Source organism: Anneissia japonica, unplaced genomic scaffold, assembly GCF_011630105.1.
Source record: "Anneissia japonica isolate Jap-2015-1 unplaced genomic scaffold, ASM1163010v1 scaffold1489_len2284818_cov182, whole genome shotgun sequence".
Lineage (NCBI taxonomy): Eukaryota > Metazoa > Echinodermata > Crinoidea > Comatulida > Comatulidae > Anneissia > Anneissia japonica.
Genome location: NW_022698455.1, coordinates 1,009,817 through 1,025,844, shown reverse-complemented (window position 1 = coordinate 1,025,844; position 16,028 = coordinate 1,009,817). Strand labels below are relative to the sequence as shown.

Genomic DNA, 16,028 nt, shown 5'->3' with positions numbered 1-16,028 from the left:
GGTGCTCATTTCGTTCCCACACGAACATCAGGGAGCAGCAAAATTGCTGCTTCCAGAAAATAAATGAAATGAATAAAAAGAACAACAACATTCATTTATTCATTCATTCATTCTTTATTCAGCCAATGAAATAACATACTATACAATGAAAGGAAATTTAACAAAAACAAGACAATAAATTATATAACCTTGCCATTTTCTGCAATCAAATGATGATTAATGTGATGATGATGGTGGACAAGCTTTTCGTAGGTGTTAGGGAGGGGTTTGTTCCCCGTAGACGCCACTGCAAATATTTTTAAGACTACAACAGAAGAAAACAGCTAAGTTCTAGCAAATTAGAATCCGAAATAGTCCGAAAATTATCAAATTAAAATGTTCACTCTCGAAATAAGAAAATTGCACAAGTTAAATAATCTAAAAAATGCATCCCTTTTCGCTTGAAATGGCATCCGCTCAAACTAACATTTGTTTGGAGTGGCATCCGCTCGTATTAACTGGTTTCGATAAGGACGGCCTCCTGTGTTTATGTAGCCTGGCTCCCAGGCCCTAGTTTTGGGTTACTCATTCTTTATTGTGCTTAGTGCGCACCATAGCCAATTTAATTGGCGTCCCATACTCGATTTTTCGTCTTTAAATTAGCTTGCTCGTTGGTGGCGCTGTCCAGAATGATAAAAAAAACAAAACATAAATTTAATGTCAGCCTATGTTTATGTTGTGCGAGAAATAAACAATTACACTTCACAGGAAATGGAGAGATTTCGAGGCGGTTCTGCCTCCATTAATGGCCAGATAATAGGAATTGGTCCTACTGAATTTGTGCATATCCTTAATTTGGTATGTATTTAGGTGCATATAGCCCTAGAGTTGTAGTAAATAGGTCTTTCTTTATGAGAGTGCCTGTCATGGTTGGTAGACGTGTCTGGTTAGCTTTGTTTGAAAGACCCTGGATGGATGACAAGGCCTAGGCCTAGGTAAAAATAGAATAAAGTTTGGAATATTGATTAGTAGTAATAATATCTATAATTAAAAATAGATTAAACTTTTTGTGCATATGTAATTAGTACTCTACATACACAAAACAGTTCAGACACCTCAATCAAAAGACAAGTTAGTAGGCCTAGCCTAATTGCCATTTTCTGCAATCAAATGATGATTCAGAATGTGATGATGATGGTGATGATGATGATATTGATAATTGAAATGTTTAAATATTTTCTTGTTTTTTTTTGGAACCTGAAACAAGCCTTTGTGCCTTCTGCTGCCATGTTTAATTCAATTCTATTTTTTAATATGAATGTTTCTGATTTTAGATGGATACTTTTTATATAATGTTTAAATTCATGTTATTTTTCTGAATCTTAGGGATATTTTTGGCTTTGAATGCATTTTATATGATATTTTGTTATTTTTCTTTTCATGATATCTTTATTTTGTAATTTTCCCATGGAAAGCAATACATATAACACACTATTATAACACAGGTATTATAACAATGCTCACTTACTTTTTTTTAGTCAACCAATATTACTTTTCTTGAGACTGGGCCTCAGCGTCTGATCCTGCAATCAAATGAGAAGCTAGTGGCCGGACCTCTGTCTTGCATAATTGTTCCTCCTGCTTACTATTGCACTGTTAAAAATCCAATCAAGTAAGCGATTTCATTCAATTTAATTAGCAATCGGTCAAACCAATATACACCTAGAAACACAGGCAAAGGAGCACATGGTTTGGGACACTTAAGTCCTTACACATTTTTCAACACCTTCTAAGCCCTGTTCAGAACTCGGTAACATGCAAAAGCACATCTTATTCAGACTGTTTCCCTATACTTTCACACACAATGAATATCAACTTAAAATCAAAGAAGTTCTAGGTTTACATTACTTGGGGAAATCCTTCCCTTAATAACAAACAAACAACTCATTACAATATCACTCTTTCTGGGTGGTCAGAAATGGTGATCGAGATATTGACCTCCAAGGTTTTTTTTTTTTCCAGAAATTTGGAAGAAGGAAAACAGTGTGAACTGGAACATGGACACTTTGATGTACGATTCCATCAGGTAATAATTATACTCTAATAGTTTCCCTAAATGATGATTTTTTTTTAAGGCTTAATGTTTAACATTGTTTGATTTAAGATACAGCATATGTGGCAAATACCAGCCAAACCAGTCACTTCTTACAAAAAAATTGCAAAAAAAATTGATGTTTAGTTATTAATGCAGGGTTAAAGAGTAAAATGAAAGTTATAAAATGGTGAAAGAATCATTTAAATCTGCCGATATTTAAACTGTTCTTTTGAATGTTTCAGCGTCTCTTTTAATACAGTACAACTTGTTAAGTTTGTGCATACAGCAGAATTATATAGTATTATGTAAATTAGACCAAAAGTTCACATCCCAGCATAGGCTTGAGGTCATTAGAGTAAAGTAGGCCTTGCTAAAATATATCAACATTGCCTGGTTTGCAAACCAAGGAAGATCCCCAGCCCAGTAAATTATATTAACACTTTTAGTGACTGTCAAATAACAGCCTTGAAGGTGGCCTAAATTTAAACTTTGATTTAAGATCTCTAAAAATATTAGTTTATCAATCACACTTGAATCATAATGGGTTTTCTCCCATGGTGGTATTGATTCAAAGCATTCAGTTTTTGGTGCCCCCCCTCCCCAATAACGAAAGATCCTGGACCCGTCACTGATCTGTAAAATTTGATGCTTCTAGTGTAGATAAGTGAAAAAGATAGATTGATTTGCTTTATAAGGCATTATATATACAAAATAAAAATCTTATACGTCACGGGTTCAATACTAAATTTTCCAATATATAGAGATTTTGGTTTTACCATGTTACTGATTGTTTACTTGCATTGTTTTTTCCATTTGGTACTGAAATTTGATATTAAAAACATCCTTTAATATTCTACATTGCTCTTTTGTCAAAGGTCGTGACTATTCAAAAGCGGTACGCCCTCTCCCAGTTGTTAAGTGTAATCAAGCCATTAGGCTCCAAGTCCTCCTGGATCATCAGGACGGGGATGTTCAGCATAAGGCTGGTGATTGCTTTCAACTTAATGGTCCATTGACGTACTACCCAAATCCTAATGTGGCAAGTACTACTTTAATTGTTTATTTATAAATAGTATTATTATAAAGCTGCCCTGGGTATAAGCCCATGCCCTATTTTTAATATAACTAATTTCAAATTTTTTAATATAACTAATTTCAAATTTTAATTTGACAATAAAGCTATCTTGTATCTTGTATCTTGTATATAATGTTCATGAAAAATACTTGTCTTGGGTAACTTCTTTGGTTTGGAATGAAAATTCTACACTGTGTGTGGCCTAGGTAATGATTCTGAAATGTATGATGGACCAAACATGAAACAAATTACTGTATGTTGAAAATAAATATAAAAAGGGCCTAGCTAGGATATTTATGTCTTCCTTGGCAGTAAGTAAATTGACTAAAATCTAATTTATTTATTTTTTAATTTTAGGAGATCTTAGGGATTATACAGCCACTTGTTGTTAAAGATGGACATGCACTGAAGATGAAAGCTACACAGGAATTTACTGACACGAATGGAAGGTACAATTTGCTATATAAAACAATAGTATTAAGGGACAATTCCACAACAGTTGAGAACAAATTCAATAAATTATGACATTAAATAATTAAGAGGTTTGAATTTTATAATATCATTGAAGATTCAGCATTAATCATCATATACTTTACATGAAATTGTTTTTTTTTTTTTTTATTCCAGATTTGAAAATTGCAGATTTAGCAGTGGTTTATTTTATTTTTCTATTTCTGGTTGTTTATAAAGCCTCTTTAAAAAGGTCTTATTTAACAGTGGTTTATTTTATTTTTTCTATTTCTGGTTATTTATTTTCTTCTTTTTCGAACAATGGTCCATCAATTGTATAACATCACCTTTTAGTACCATTTCGATAATTATATAGGACAGAAATGCACAATTATATGTTTTATACTCATCCACCATTATTGATTCAAAGGGCTCGAGTGACAGATGAGATGTGGTTAGTCCGCACACCAGGGGCGTACTTACCAGGTGTATTTGAGGAGTATGTGGAAGAAATCAAAGCTTACGTTCTCAATGACAACATAGGCTTACACATGCTTGCGGAGCATAACTGTGTTGATGCTCTGGGACGAAAGCGAAAAGCAGGCCAAAGTTGGCTCATCACTAAGGACCAAGCAGAGGCTTATATTCCAGAGATTGGAGAGGTATAGTTTACAAAATATATTTTGTAGTTTGTATTAAAAATGTTATCATTATGTTGTTATTTTTTCAATAATACTTATCCTCATTAAATTTGGAAATATAAAAATTGAGGACTGGCGGCAGCTGCAGTGCAGTATCGCCCGACTTAACTATAACGTGTAACGGATACCTACAGATACAATCAAAGTCTTTAGCCCATTTAACTCTTAATATGAGGGTTATTCGAGGAGATGAGCGGTCAGACTCCAATTGGCGGTTTGGGGTCAACAGCACAAGATGCAGGAACAATACCTCTGAGCCAACCGTTCAATGCCTCTCAGTTGTATTCCCCCAAATTTTAGTGGTAAACAGACACATTTAATAGGACAATAGTAAAGTAATTAGCTGTATGTACCAGACCATACCCAAGTCTCTCTTAATCACATTTTTTGCTACAGGTTGTGACAAATATAGTCCAGAAGACTGTTCTAGCCAAAGGCGAATACTGTGTCATTTATGACCCAGTGGATGCAGCAGGAAAGGTGCAACTGGGTCAGAAAGAACTCCGCAAGGGGGTGTCATGCTTCTTCCTTCATCCAAGTAAGTATTAAAATTTTAAATAATGTAATCATTGGAAATTGGAGGTTATCTCTTTGAGAGTGAAGTAGCTACTAGGTTGAAGTAGGGCTTACGTTAGAATAGACTCCATGAAAAACAATAGACTGTAAAAATGCAGTCGACTTTGGAATAGAGCAAAGACTACCATCACATATACTCCATATAAGGCATATGCTGAGTTTCGATACCTCATTGCCCATTGTGTTTGAATGAATTTGAGATTTCTTGTACTGTACTGTTACTTCATAGAGTTGTAGGAGGCATATTCATGGGATTAATATTTTATTTTGTTGGCTTCAGCTGAAATTTTGGCTTGGCAATATTGGTAGTTGCTTTTCTCTCTTGTTGCAGATGAGGAAATTTTTCATGGCATTAAGAAAGAATTTGTATTATCAGAGGATGAGGCAGTTGTGTTAGTAGCTGTTGAAGCATTTAAGGATGATGCATTTCCAGGTAAGAGTAATGGAATGTAATCTTCATGTAGTTATTTCTATCAGTGACACAACGTCAAGATGCATACCCAAGCTAAAACTCAAAAGAAAATATTTTGCTGTGCCTTAGTTAAAATAAATCTGCATACAGGCGACCGGTATAAGAAACTTGTATAATTTAATTTTTAAATTGTTAAACGTACAGGAATAAGAAATCTTTTGAGAAGAAACTACAAACCTGCAGGTATAAAAAGAAATAAATCAGCTGATAATTGTCTTTATTATACAGGTAAACCAATTAGAAATCCAGGTGACAGGTGGATGATCAGGGGTCCAGCATCCTACATTCCACCCATCCAGGTGAAAGTGATGGACCAAGGGCTTAAACAGTTTGTGAGGTTTGTTTATCTGAAGTCATTCTCTCATCTCATTGGTGGTGGTGGTGATAATGATGATGATGATTGTCATCATCACCATCATCATCATAATCATCATGTTATTAATCTCCATTGTTACCACCATTATCATTATCATCATCAATATTGTCATAATCATGATTCTGATTTAGTTCAAATTTACATTGTTATCACATTATTCTCAAAATCTATATCATGATAGATTATTTTAATGTCTGACAAATTCTCTACTCAACCCTTTAGGAAAGCAATTTCTCTTGCGGAGAATGAAGGCATCTACATTCGTCATTTGCAGACAGGAAAGATCCGAGCCGTTATGGGACCTCAGTCATACTTACTGGAGGAATATGAGGAATTGTGGGAAAAAGAGCTATCCCCTCTAGTTGAGGAGATTTTGAGGTTAGACTAAATACAGTAAAACTCCTATTATTATTCTAAATTTCTGTATTTTTGAACAAATTTCATGCTAGTTATTTATGTGAATAAATTGAACTTTGAACCTATTGAGTATTAAAAAATCCTTGGCACATCTGTAAACCGAAACATAAGTGGCTCTTGCAAAACCAGCCATTTGTAGGAAAAATTCAATATTGAATTTTTAGTACTTCTGGATTCTTCATGAATTCTTCTTTAAAACAGTGTTTATTTGATGCAAATTGGTAGAGTAATAATAGCAAAGTTATGAATATTTAATTCATTAGATATCCACCATGTAGGTTTTCAGAAAACAGCTTCCAAAGACTTGAAAATTATTAGTTTACTCTTAAGATTTTTATTTTAAACAAAAAACAATTTTAATATACTTGTCAGATTTAGTGATTGATAATTTGCAGATATATATTTACATATATCTTATATAAAATGAAAAAACCTGAAAATGTTAAAAAATTATAATTCTCAAACATTTTGGGTGCTTGTGCGAAATTAGAAATAGTGAGAAATGCTGGGTTTTTTGCCAGAACCGGTCACAAATTTGTTTATGCTTGAGATTCTATAAATAAGGGAAATCTGATGTTATATTAAAGGAATACTTGTTATCGTTTATAAATGTTTTTCATATCAGGAATGGTGGCGGGTGCGGTGCTGACGACATTCGAAAGATGGCGTACTTTGAGGCTTCTATCGACTCCCAGTATGCCAATAAAAAAGTATGTTTTTACGCTGCAATTTGTATGTCAACATAATTTAATTATGTTTTCAATAGTTTGCAGGTATCCAGCACTGCCTGTTAAACAAGAACAAGAATAAGAACAAGAACATCAGTGAGGCTCTGGGTCAGCGCTTCGCGAGGACCAAAAATTATTGTACAAAAGTGGTCATTTGCATATTTTGTAATAATTATCAAATCATTATTATTTCAGGGTCGAGACAAGACTAGAGTTGTCACATATCGTTGCCCAGGAAATACTGCAGTTCAGGTATTAAACTTTTTTAATGGAAATTATTATGTTTGGTTTTTGGGTAATATATTCATTGACATTTGAAACTGAGTATATTTACTTGGAATTTGTTTAGAAATATATTAATGCATTTACTTCTTTTTTCAGGTTTATAAATACAAAGAGAAAACAGGCAGAGTTGTTTTTGGTCCAGATATGGCAATCCTAGGACCTCAGGAAGATTTCAATATCCTTAGTCTGAGCGGTAATTTTTTATCAGTTGTTCAATCAGTCTATCAATCAATCAATCAATCGAATGATCAATTTATATTGATCAATCAATCAACCAACCAACCAATTAATCAATCTATCCGTTTATCAATCAATCAATATCAATGTAATCAGTCAGTCAGTTTATAGTTAATTAATCAATAAGTACTGTAAATATATACAGTTCTTTATTAAATCATTGAATTAATAAATCTTTCAATCAATAAATTAATCTGTTTTATTGCAGCTGGCAAGCCTAAACGTGAAAATGCACTCCAGACCATCTGTTTAATGCTTGGCCCTGACTACATCACAGATATTTTGGAGGTAAACCATAGTTACATTTGAGTCATTGCTGGATAAAAATTTAATTAAATCTATTAAAAGTATTTTTGCTGCTCCTAAATTCAGCTTTATATTACTTTCTGTTCGGAAGTTTGGCTGTATTATACATGAGTTTACACAGACCAATACAGTCACAAAGCAAGACCTTAGACTGTTTGGGAAACTCAGCAAGGAGGTGGAAAAAGCAGACGCAGACATAAGCTTTCTTAAAAATTGTAGAATTTTTCTCATTTATTGCAATTAAATTAAATCAATTTAAAAATTATATTTCTCATTTACAATCTGTTTTGTTGATGTTTGTATTTTGAATGTTCTTTACAGGTAGAGACATCTGATCATGCAAGACTAAGAATCAAAATCGCATGTAACAACCATTTTGAGGTTTGTTTATTTATAAGTGGCTTGGTAGTTAAGATAGTTTAAGGAGACTTATAGAGGGCATACTGTAGGTTTTGCCATTAACTATTTGAACATTCTTGGTTCAAGTTTATTGTGATCTGTTGCCTCTTCTTTTCTTTTATTTAATGAAATAAAATTTAGAAAAAATTTAAATAGTGAAGATGAAAAGTAATATTCAAAATATTAGTCATTTCTTTCAGGTGGTAAGAGGTGATAATAAATCGGAGCAAGCTATTTTTTCAGTTCCAGATTTCATTGGATTTGCTTGTCGTGAAATCGGTAGGAATTTCTTTATAATTATTATCAACATTTTTATTCTTGAACATATTGCAGAATTTAATATTTTCAGCATAATCATGTTTAAAGGCACTGCATAACAACTCTTATTTTATATGTTTTAGCTTTTTCAATATGGAGACAACTATGCTAATGATTACTGATTGATTAATTGATTTTATACTGACTCATTGAATTCAACATATTGTTTCCTTTTAGGGAGCCGAATCCGTGGGGCAGTATCTCGGATTCGGTTTGATGAATTCCACAAGTACTCGATGAAGATACTTCGTGCAGCTGTCTTTGGTGTGGACACCAAAGGCAAGGTGCTCGACAGACTGTATTTTGAAGCAAATCATTTGGTAAGATAATTTAGTTTAAGGCTTGTATAAAACTATACTCATTTATGTTCTATTTATTTAATTATTTTTGTACATGGTGCATCTAACCAGTGGCGAGTAGCTGAGAAGTAAGGCAGGAGTGCCGCTAACTACAGCCGTAACATCGACACTGATTCAAGTCACTCCTCACCCAGGGTTTGGTTGGAAGAACCAAATCTTATCGGATAAGGACTTAAAATGGCGGTCCAGTGTACACATTTTGCTTGTGTGCACTTTTTAGAACCCATTGCATCTTATGTAATTCAGCACAATGAACTGTCCCTGTCTGACAAGTCCTGGCCATGACATGTACCAAAAACAAGCAAAAATTTTTTTTTGTCTAGTATTAGAACAGTCAAACCCCCTGTGGGACAGCTTAGCCTCTCCCATGCTTGTTAGTCCTAGAGTCATCTGCTAACTGATAGCTTAAATCCACTAATTTTGCTTACGTCAAGGTTATCACCAATGTTGATGTGCAGAGCATTGAACCTGTAGACACACACATGAGAGACAGTTTGATGAAGTCAGTGCAAATGGCAATCGAAATTGCAACAAGGTAAAAACCATATTGACTTACTTGTTGGTATTCAACTTAAACCATGCAATTGTGTAGCTAGCAAATTTGCCTGCTTTAAAATATAAAATATTTCAGATCCATTGAAGCATCGGCAGAACATGAGGCAAGCAGAATGGAGCAAGAGGCCAAAGGTCAACTAGAACGTCAAAAGTTGTCAAATGAGAAAGATGCAGAGAAGGCCAGATGTCAACTGTATTCATTAAGGGCGGTGACAGCGGCTATAGAATCGAGTGGCCAAGCAAAAGCAGAAGCATCGGTAGGGTTTCACCAAAATACAGTGTAATATTAATAATAATAATAATTTGTAGACCTATATAGCGCCCTCTATGTGCTTCACATTGTCATTACACCAGTCATTGGATTAAACGCCTACGGAACAACATGGAGGTACACCTCCATGGGAACACAAACTCATGCTCCCAGGGGAGTATTCCATAATGTTGCAGCAGCTAATGAATACATTTTAGCATTTACCATACCAGGTACAGATACCCACTTAGACTGTGTGGAGGTCAACAATGCAGTATACTTAATCAGAGTTGAATCTCAAAAAATGTATTTTGTCTTTTTTGGGGTTACTGTCATTTTGTGATTTTCAGAAACTTTTTAAAGCATGTTTACTCTAATTATAATGCTGGACCTATCCTGAAAATGTTAACTTGTTACAGTGCCTTTATGAGAAATTTCCATGTCAGTCTATAATTAAGGCCTAATGATCTTGTATAGCTTTGTGGTTAAAATGCAGGCCTTTTAATTCAATTTCTTTGATAGCAGTACTTTTTCTCACAACTAACAACTAACAACTCCACTTAAGTTTCATAAAGACACTTGGTTTATAAAGCATTGTTCCATTCTATAAATACTTGCTGTTGGATGCGAATGGAAAATATGATTAATTTCATCAAATATTATTATTCTTTTATAGGCACAGGCTGAGAAACTTCGGATAGAGTGCCAGAGCGAAATAGTGTCTGCTCAGCTGAAGGCCCAGGCTGAGGAGATCCTGCACTCTTCGGACCTTAGCACCAAGTGTATGCTTCGTGAGTTTGAGCTCACCAACCTTCAAGACAAGAATAACCTAGAGACTAACAAAGCTAAACGCCTCACTTCAATAGAAGTAAGCTGTTGGTGAACATTTTTTCTTGTAAATAATTACTTAAAGGCAAAACTTATGTTACACCTGTCATCAATAAAAATTTGTATTTATTTTTGTGTACAAGTAATAGATTGTTTTCTATGCCCTAATCTACAGGTTTCAAAGTTTAAGAAGGTAGTTGAAACTCTTGGTAGAGATACAATAACAGGTATTGCTGTAGCTGGTCCAGAAATGCAGGTAAGAACAAGACCACATTTGATTGGTCTTCACATTTTGTAGTCACTGATAAAGTTTTGTTCATTTTTCTATAGTGAAGAATACTACGCTTTAGTTCATTTGAGATTTACAAAGTGGTTTTGTTTTGTTTGTTATTATTGGTTTCACCACACACAACATAAATAGTACAATTTATTCAAACTGATGTGATGATTATGTTGTGGCAGATAATGATAATAATGATGTGGCAGATAATGATGATGGGGACGACAATGACAATGGTAATAATGGATGATAAGGGTGATGATAAAGATGCTGATGATGACAATGACGACAATGATGATGCTGATGCAGATGTTGGTGACGATGATTGTGGTGATATTGCTTAAAATGATTAATAATGCTTAGCGGCAGCTGATTCATTTGAGTTGCTTTAACTCTCCCTGCCCATTGTTTTGTTGTATCTTGTTGAATTTTTGCTTTTTTAATGTTTATATGGTCGAATTAATAAATGAAATGAAAATGGGTGTTGAGGGTGATGTGATTGTGGTGATATTTTTGAGGATTATGAGGAAGTTGATGATGCTGAATTTTTGAAGCTAGCATCCATGAATTATAAAATATGCAAAATCAATTAAGAAAATGACAGTGATGGTGAGGTGATGCTAATGACAACATGAAAGAAATAAAATTACAATATCACCCTTGTATACTTCATACACAGGTGCAGCTGCTTAAAGGACTTGGATTGCAGACTACATTTATCACGGATGGCAACAATCCAATCAACCTCTTCAATACAGCACAGGGACTTGTGGGTAATAATTAAAATGGATGCAATGTGCAGGAAGCCATGTTGATACTATGCACACTATGATCCATCCTTATAGACGTCATCGGAATCAACATTTTAGAAGATTCCCGATTACATAATACAGTGTTGTGCAGAAATATTATTTAACCTAGGCCTAGATACCTTTTATTGAAATCAAATTCTAGTAGAATTCAAATTTTAAAGATTTATTAATTTAACATAGATATATTTTATAACTAAATAGTACTAGAGCAGGGAAAATTGCAATCTCTGATAATATGTTTTTTATATTTTTGTAATCATGATTTTATTTACTAACTACAATGTATGTTAAAAAATTAGGTTCATAGTAGTATCTAAGGCTTGGCTTGTCTGGCTTTTAGCAAAATAATTAGCAAACTGCCTACAAGTGGTAATGTTAATATTTTTAAACATATCTGTGCTATCCATAGTATCGAATACTGTTTACCCCATACTCCCCAAGTGTTAAGGTTGATAAATAGAACGGAGCTCTCCAGATAGGCAAATAGGCAATAAATGGACACTGAAAATTCACTGGATACAGAAGGTGGACAAAATAACGTTTATTTATTATGTAATATGAAGCACACCAAGACCTTGTTGGCATGGTGTGCAGTAGTGACTCCAGAAATTTGCTGATTGGTGGGGGGGCAAAAATTCTGACAGGGGTTCTGAACCAAGGGGTTGTCTAGAGCCTTGTTCAGGGTTCCGGAATAAAATCCCTGGTGAAGGTCACTGGGAGAGATTATATGGTTAGGATGGCCCAAAATTTACAATACTAGGGATTGGCAATCACAGTAACTGATTGGACTGAATGACCTTGCCATGGCATGGAGGGCATACAGGCTTATCAAACACTACTACTGTATGTACAGTATTTCTAATGCCGCCATATGTGTACCCTTTATAATAAGTATAGTCTTTTATCCTGTGATTGTAATGTAATATGTATGTCAGACTCTAAAAATATTTTTATGTTAATTAACAACTTTGGAAATCTGTACAATCATAGAAGTGGCTTGGGGTTTGAAACTCTCGCTGTGCAAATCGCTTGTGTCCTTGGGCAAGGCACTTTATCTACGGTTTGTCTCTCTCCACCCAGGAGTACAAGTGGGTACCTGGTAGGTTCAAACGCAACCATGCACTGATTACAGCTGCAACATTATGGAATTCTCTAGTGGGGCCTGAGTGTGTGTTCCATAATGTGGTTGATCTAATGACCGGTGGTAATAATACTAAGCGCATAGAGTTCTTTACAATATGCGCTATTATAAGTCGACAATTATTATTATTGTTGTTAAAAGCAGAATAAAAACATTCATGCATAAATACTGCTTATCAGTATTAATTGGGAACTAACAAGTACCTATGAATATTCAATTATGCATAGCAGCTGCTTATGAATATTTATTCATTTATTCCAAGCATGTATGGATATTCAAATAAAGAGTTGCATCTCAATAATAAAACAAGTTGTTGAAAGATAAATTTAAAGTGATGGTCTTCCTTACTGCTGGATTGAAGCTACGACTGATATTAAGTGGAACATCATGTCTAGGGTCATTATGTTGCAGTGGCGTTGGGATGGGCAGTGCAAAACACTGGGACCCAGGGCTATAAGGGGCCTATCCATAAATAGGCCTAAAAATAATAATAAAATATAACTTCCATCTTAATATTTTTGAAGAATAAACGGCCAGTGGGCCCCTCAATATTTAGATTTTTTGAGGAGTAATTATTAATTACTGTGGTTAATCTTACGTGCCAGTTTTCTTGATTAGCTAGCTTCTGATACTGCATACGCCCCTCATGGAAAGATAAGAAGCACTTCTTACGATAATTTTTCTGAAAACATAAATCAGTAAACCAAGTACTAGAATTTTCATTCTTTAAATTCATAATATGGCTACTGAAAACGTCTCAGCTTTCGAGGAAATTGACGTCTCCCAGAACCACCCACTACCCATAACTTCACCTTCAGAGGGGCCCAGCAATAAATTTCTTAGAAGCTAAATGTTATCATAACTTTAATTTATTAAAGTATTTCATAGTCTATAAACTTTATATATTATTCCGCAACAGAAAAAGACATTTCCATGAGTTGATCGAGTCCAGCAACAATGACATCACCAGATTTGACAGGGCCAACTCCAGAGGGCGTGCCAGTCAGGATCATATCACCTGGCTCAAGGGTCATCGACCGACTAATATAGCTTATAAGGGTTGGGACCTTAAAAATCATGTCACTTGTGTTACCGTCTTGTCGTATATCTCCGTTGACTGACAACCATAACCTTACATTGTGAACATTTTGTACACGTTCTTTTTCAACAAACTTGCTTACTGGACACGATGTGTCAAATGCCTTTGCTAAAGTCCATGGATGACCCTTTTTCTTTGCTGCATCCTGGAGGTTTCTCGCGGTCATGTCAAGTGCCAAAGCGTACCCGCCGACATGATCCATGGCCGATTCTACCGGAATATCTGTTCCTTTAGTTCCAATAACGACCCCAAGTTCAACTTCATGATGGAGATCAGTACAACCTGGCGGCATCTTTATTCAATAAACGAAAGAAAAATTTACATTTTGTTTAACCTTCTAGAGATAACGCCAAAAAAATAAATAAATTGTTTTTTGCCCTCCTTCACCCGCCCCTAACTCACTGAAAAAAATAGCTTTTTTCTTTACAAATAAAAAAATGTGAGTGAATTTATCTTTATTTTTATCATTTAAAAAAAGAAGGGCTAACACAGAAGTCCCAAGTTGGAAGAAACCACTTCCTGGTTAAATGAGCTTTATTTCGCTGCACATGGTATATCGTCAGCAGACAATTGATAATTACAGAAGTAAAACAAATGCAATTAATTTTTTTGGAGATAGGTTTTTACATGCGCTGGAGTATGGGAGGCTGGCGTACCGGAAAAATCTGTTGACTCACAGGAGACCTGGTACTACTGACAATATTAGTACTATATAATAATAACTATTGTAATGTTATTAATATAATTTACAAGTAATAATAACAATATTTCATATAGAAAATAATTTAATACATTTTTTGACAACATAAATACAGTGTAATGGTACATCCTGTAGCATAGCTCTCAATGAATGTTGTCCTATAAATAATAAATACACTGTGCAATAAAATTCCTCCAGCGGGATTCGACCACAGAGGCTTCATGGTTGAACAAATTCAAATACACTCCATTGAACAATATGTATGGCTGGAAATAAATAGTAGCATATAATAAAACTAGATGTATATAAGAGACAGATGTTGTATAAGAGACAGTATATATATATATATATATATATAATGAAAAAGATACACACCTTAATTTTGTTTCCCTCCGATAAGTACGCTGTTGTTGGCTTTAGAAATAGTAAAGGTTCGGTTGGAACTTTATTACCCAATTCAGTGGCGTGTTCTCTAAAAGAAAAAAAAGATAGGCCTATACTGTCACCATCACATACCGTATTTATTTCAATGAAACGCACCAGGGCATCTATTGTTGAGAAGGGTTTTTGAGGGGACATTTATTTGAGGGATGCCAGTATTCGAGCAAGGTTGTTATTTTTTTGGGTGTAAAATGGATACATACTCAATTAGGGCCCCTTAACTTTACTGTAAATGTGCAACTACAACATCGAATTTAACTGTGTTATTGCAAGGGCGGATCCAGTAGGGGGGGTTGTGCTTACCACCCCCCACCCACCTGGTTTGCCACGGAAAAAGTCTGGATCCGCCCCAATATTGCATGACCATATCAAGGATCAATGATCAAAACCAGGTTAAAAAAACAAGAATTCTAAGAGCAGAATAATAATAATAATAGTGTGTTGAGAATGACGTTGTTTCCATTAGTTTTGTTTAGTTATTTGGCATTTATTCCAAATGAAGCTCTGGAGGGGACGTCAATTCGGGGGGGGGGGGGGGGGGGGCGGCGTTATCTTTTTTAGTAATTACGGAAACCCTGTCTGTCAGTGTCAGTCGTGGAGGGTAAGAGTCTCTTGTATCCGACGAGAATGAAAAGCCATAGGATTTGAGCTCCCCTTGAATTGAAAGATATCTTTGGAGCGGGGTAGGCTGACGCTCGCTGGCCTGGGTCACTACTAGGCCTAAGCAGCCTAGCTAAATAAGTAAGCCCAGTTTGGTTGGCCTGTATGGCGTGTTGATAAATGTCATTCATTTAATTTTACTTACGCATAATTTCTGCCAACACAAACAATCTTTTTCCCCAATTCGACAAACTTCGATATATTCATGATCAATGATTAATTACTCTCTTTTATAATGTATATCACAGGCCTATGAGATTTCTAAAAAAATACGCCCCCTTTGCTAGATGTTAAAATCAGCCAATCACCATTCACCATTCTACTTCTACAGTACTATTTAAAGTTTTATTACAATACTGTAGTTGTATTACATCATTTGAAGTAAAAATGTTCTTAATATGATATTATAAAAGGTATACATATGGTTAATATAATAATTTTATGAAATATTATATATTATGGATTTATTTTTATCACATACTGTATATA

At 34.7% G+C, this 16,028-nt stretch overlaps 3 protein-coding genes across 3 annotated transcripts; 2 read left to right on the top strand and 1 right to left on the bottom strand.

Moving 5' to 3' along the window:
* The first annotated feature begins 665 nt into the window (after positions 1-665).
* Positions 666-3,090, top strand: LOC117102627 (major vault protein alpha-like). Its single transcript, XM_033243009.1, has 4 exons — positions 666-837; positions 1,518-1,651; positions 2,002-2,065; positions 2,950-3,090. The coding sequence occupies exons 1-4, from the start codon at positions 697-699 to the stop codon at positions 3,088-3,090; spliced, it is 480 nt and encodes a 159-aa protein (XP_033098900.1). The 5' UTR covers positions 666-696.
* LOC117102579 (major vault protein-like) lies at positions 2,958-12,948 on the top strand. The gene is made up of 19 exons (XM_033242904.1): positions 2,958-3,113; positions 3,507-3,598; positions 4,030-4,261; positions 4,697-4,838; positions 5,208-5,309; positions 5,577-5,685; positions 5,947-6,102; positions 6,767-6,851; positions 7,065-7,121; positions 7,251-7,347; positions 7,600-7,679; positions 8,019-8,078; positions 8,297-8,375; positions 8,592-8,734; positions 9,208-9,308; positions 9,405-9,585; positions 10,255-10,446; positions 10,582-10,662; positions 11,366-12,948. Exons 2-19 carry the CDS (start codon positions 3,561-3,563, stop codon positions 11,468-11,470), a joined length of 2,040 nt encoding a protein of 679 aa, XP_033098795.1. The 5' UTR covers positions 2,958-3,113; positions 3,507-3,560; the 3' UTR covers positions 11,471-12,948.
* A 544-nt stretch (positions 12,949-13,492) lies between these two features.
* On the bottom strand, positions 13,493-15,810 carry LOC117102580 (acylpyruvase FAHD1, mitochondrial-like). The gene is made up of 3 exons (XM_033242905.1): positions 15,685-15,810; positions 14,814-14,910; positions 13,493-14,030 (listed from the first exon to the last, which is right to left on the bottom strand). The coding sequence occupies exons 1-3, from the start codon at positions 15,744-15,746 to the stop codon at positions 13,545-13,547; spliced, it is 645 nt and encodes a 214-aa protein (XP_033098796.1). The 5' UTR covers positions 15,747-15,810; the 3' UTR covers positions 13,493-13,544.
* Positions 15,811-16,028: the final 218 nt, after the last annotated feature.

Coding starts and splice junctions, on each gene's coding strand:
- LOC117102627 (XM_033243009.1), top strand. CDS start 697: ATGTCAGCCTATGTTTATGTTGTGCGAGAAATAAACAATTACACTTCA. Junction 838..1,517: donor TTGTGCATATCCTTAATTTG/GTATGTATTTAG, acceptor ACTTTTTTTTAG/TCAACCAATATTACTTTTCT. Junction 2,066..2,949: donor TTGATGTACGATTCCATCAG/GTAATAATTATA, acceptor CTTTTGTCAAAG/GTCGTGACTATTCAAAAGCG.
- LOC117102579 (XM_033242904.1), top strand. CDS start 3,561: ATGAAAGCTACACAGGAATTTACTGACACGAATGGAAG. Junction 4,262..4,696: donor ATATTCCAGAGATTGGAGAG/GTATAGTTTACA, acceptor TTTTTGCTACAG/GTTGTGACAAATATAGTCCA. Junction 5,310..5,576: donor TAAGGATGATGCATTTCCAG/GTAAGAGTAATG, acceptor TTTATTATACAG/GTAAACCAATTAGAAATCCA.
- LOC117102580 (XM_033242905.1), bottom strand. CDS start 15,746: ATGAATATATCGAAGTTTGTCGAATTGGGGAAAAAGATTGTTTGTGTT. Junction 14,911..15,684: donor TGTGTTGGCAGAAATTATGC/GTAAGTAAAATT, acceptor TTTTTCTTTTAG/AGAACACGCCACTGAATTGG. Junction 14,031..14,813: donor CGGAGGGAAACAAAATTAAG/GTGTGTATCTTT, acceptor TATTGAATAAAG/ATGCCGCCAGGTTGTACTGA.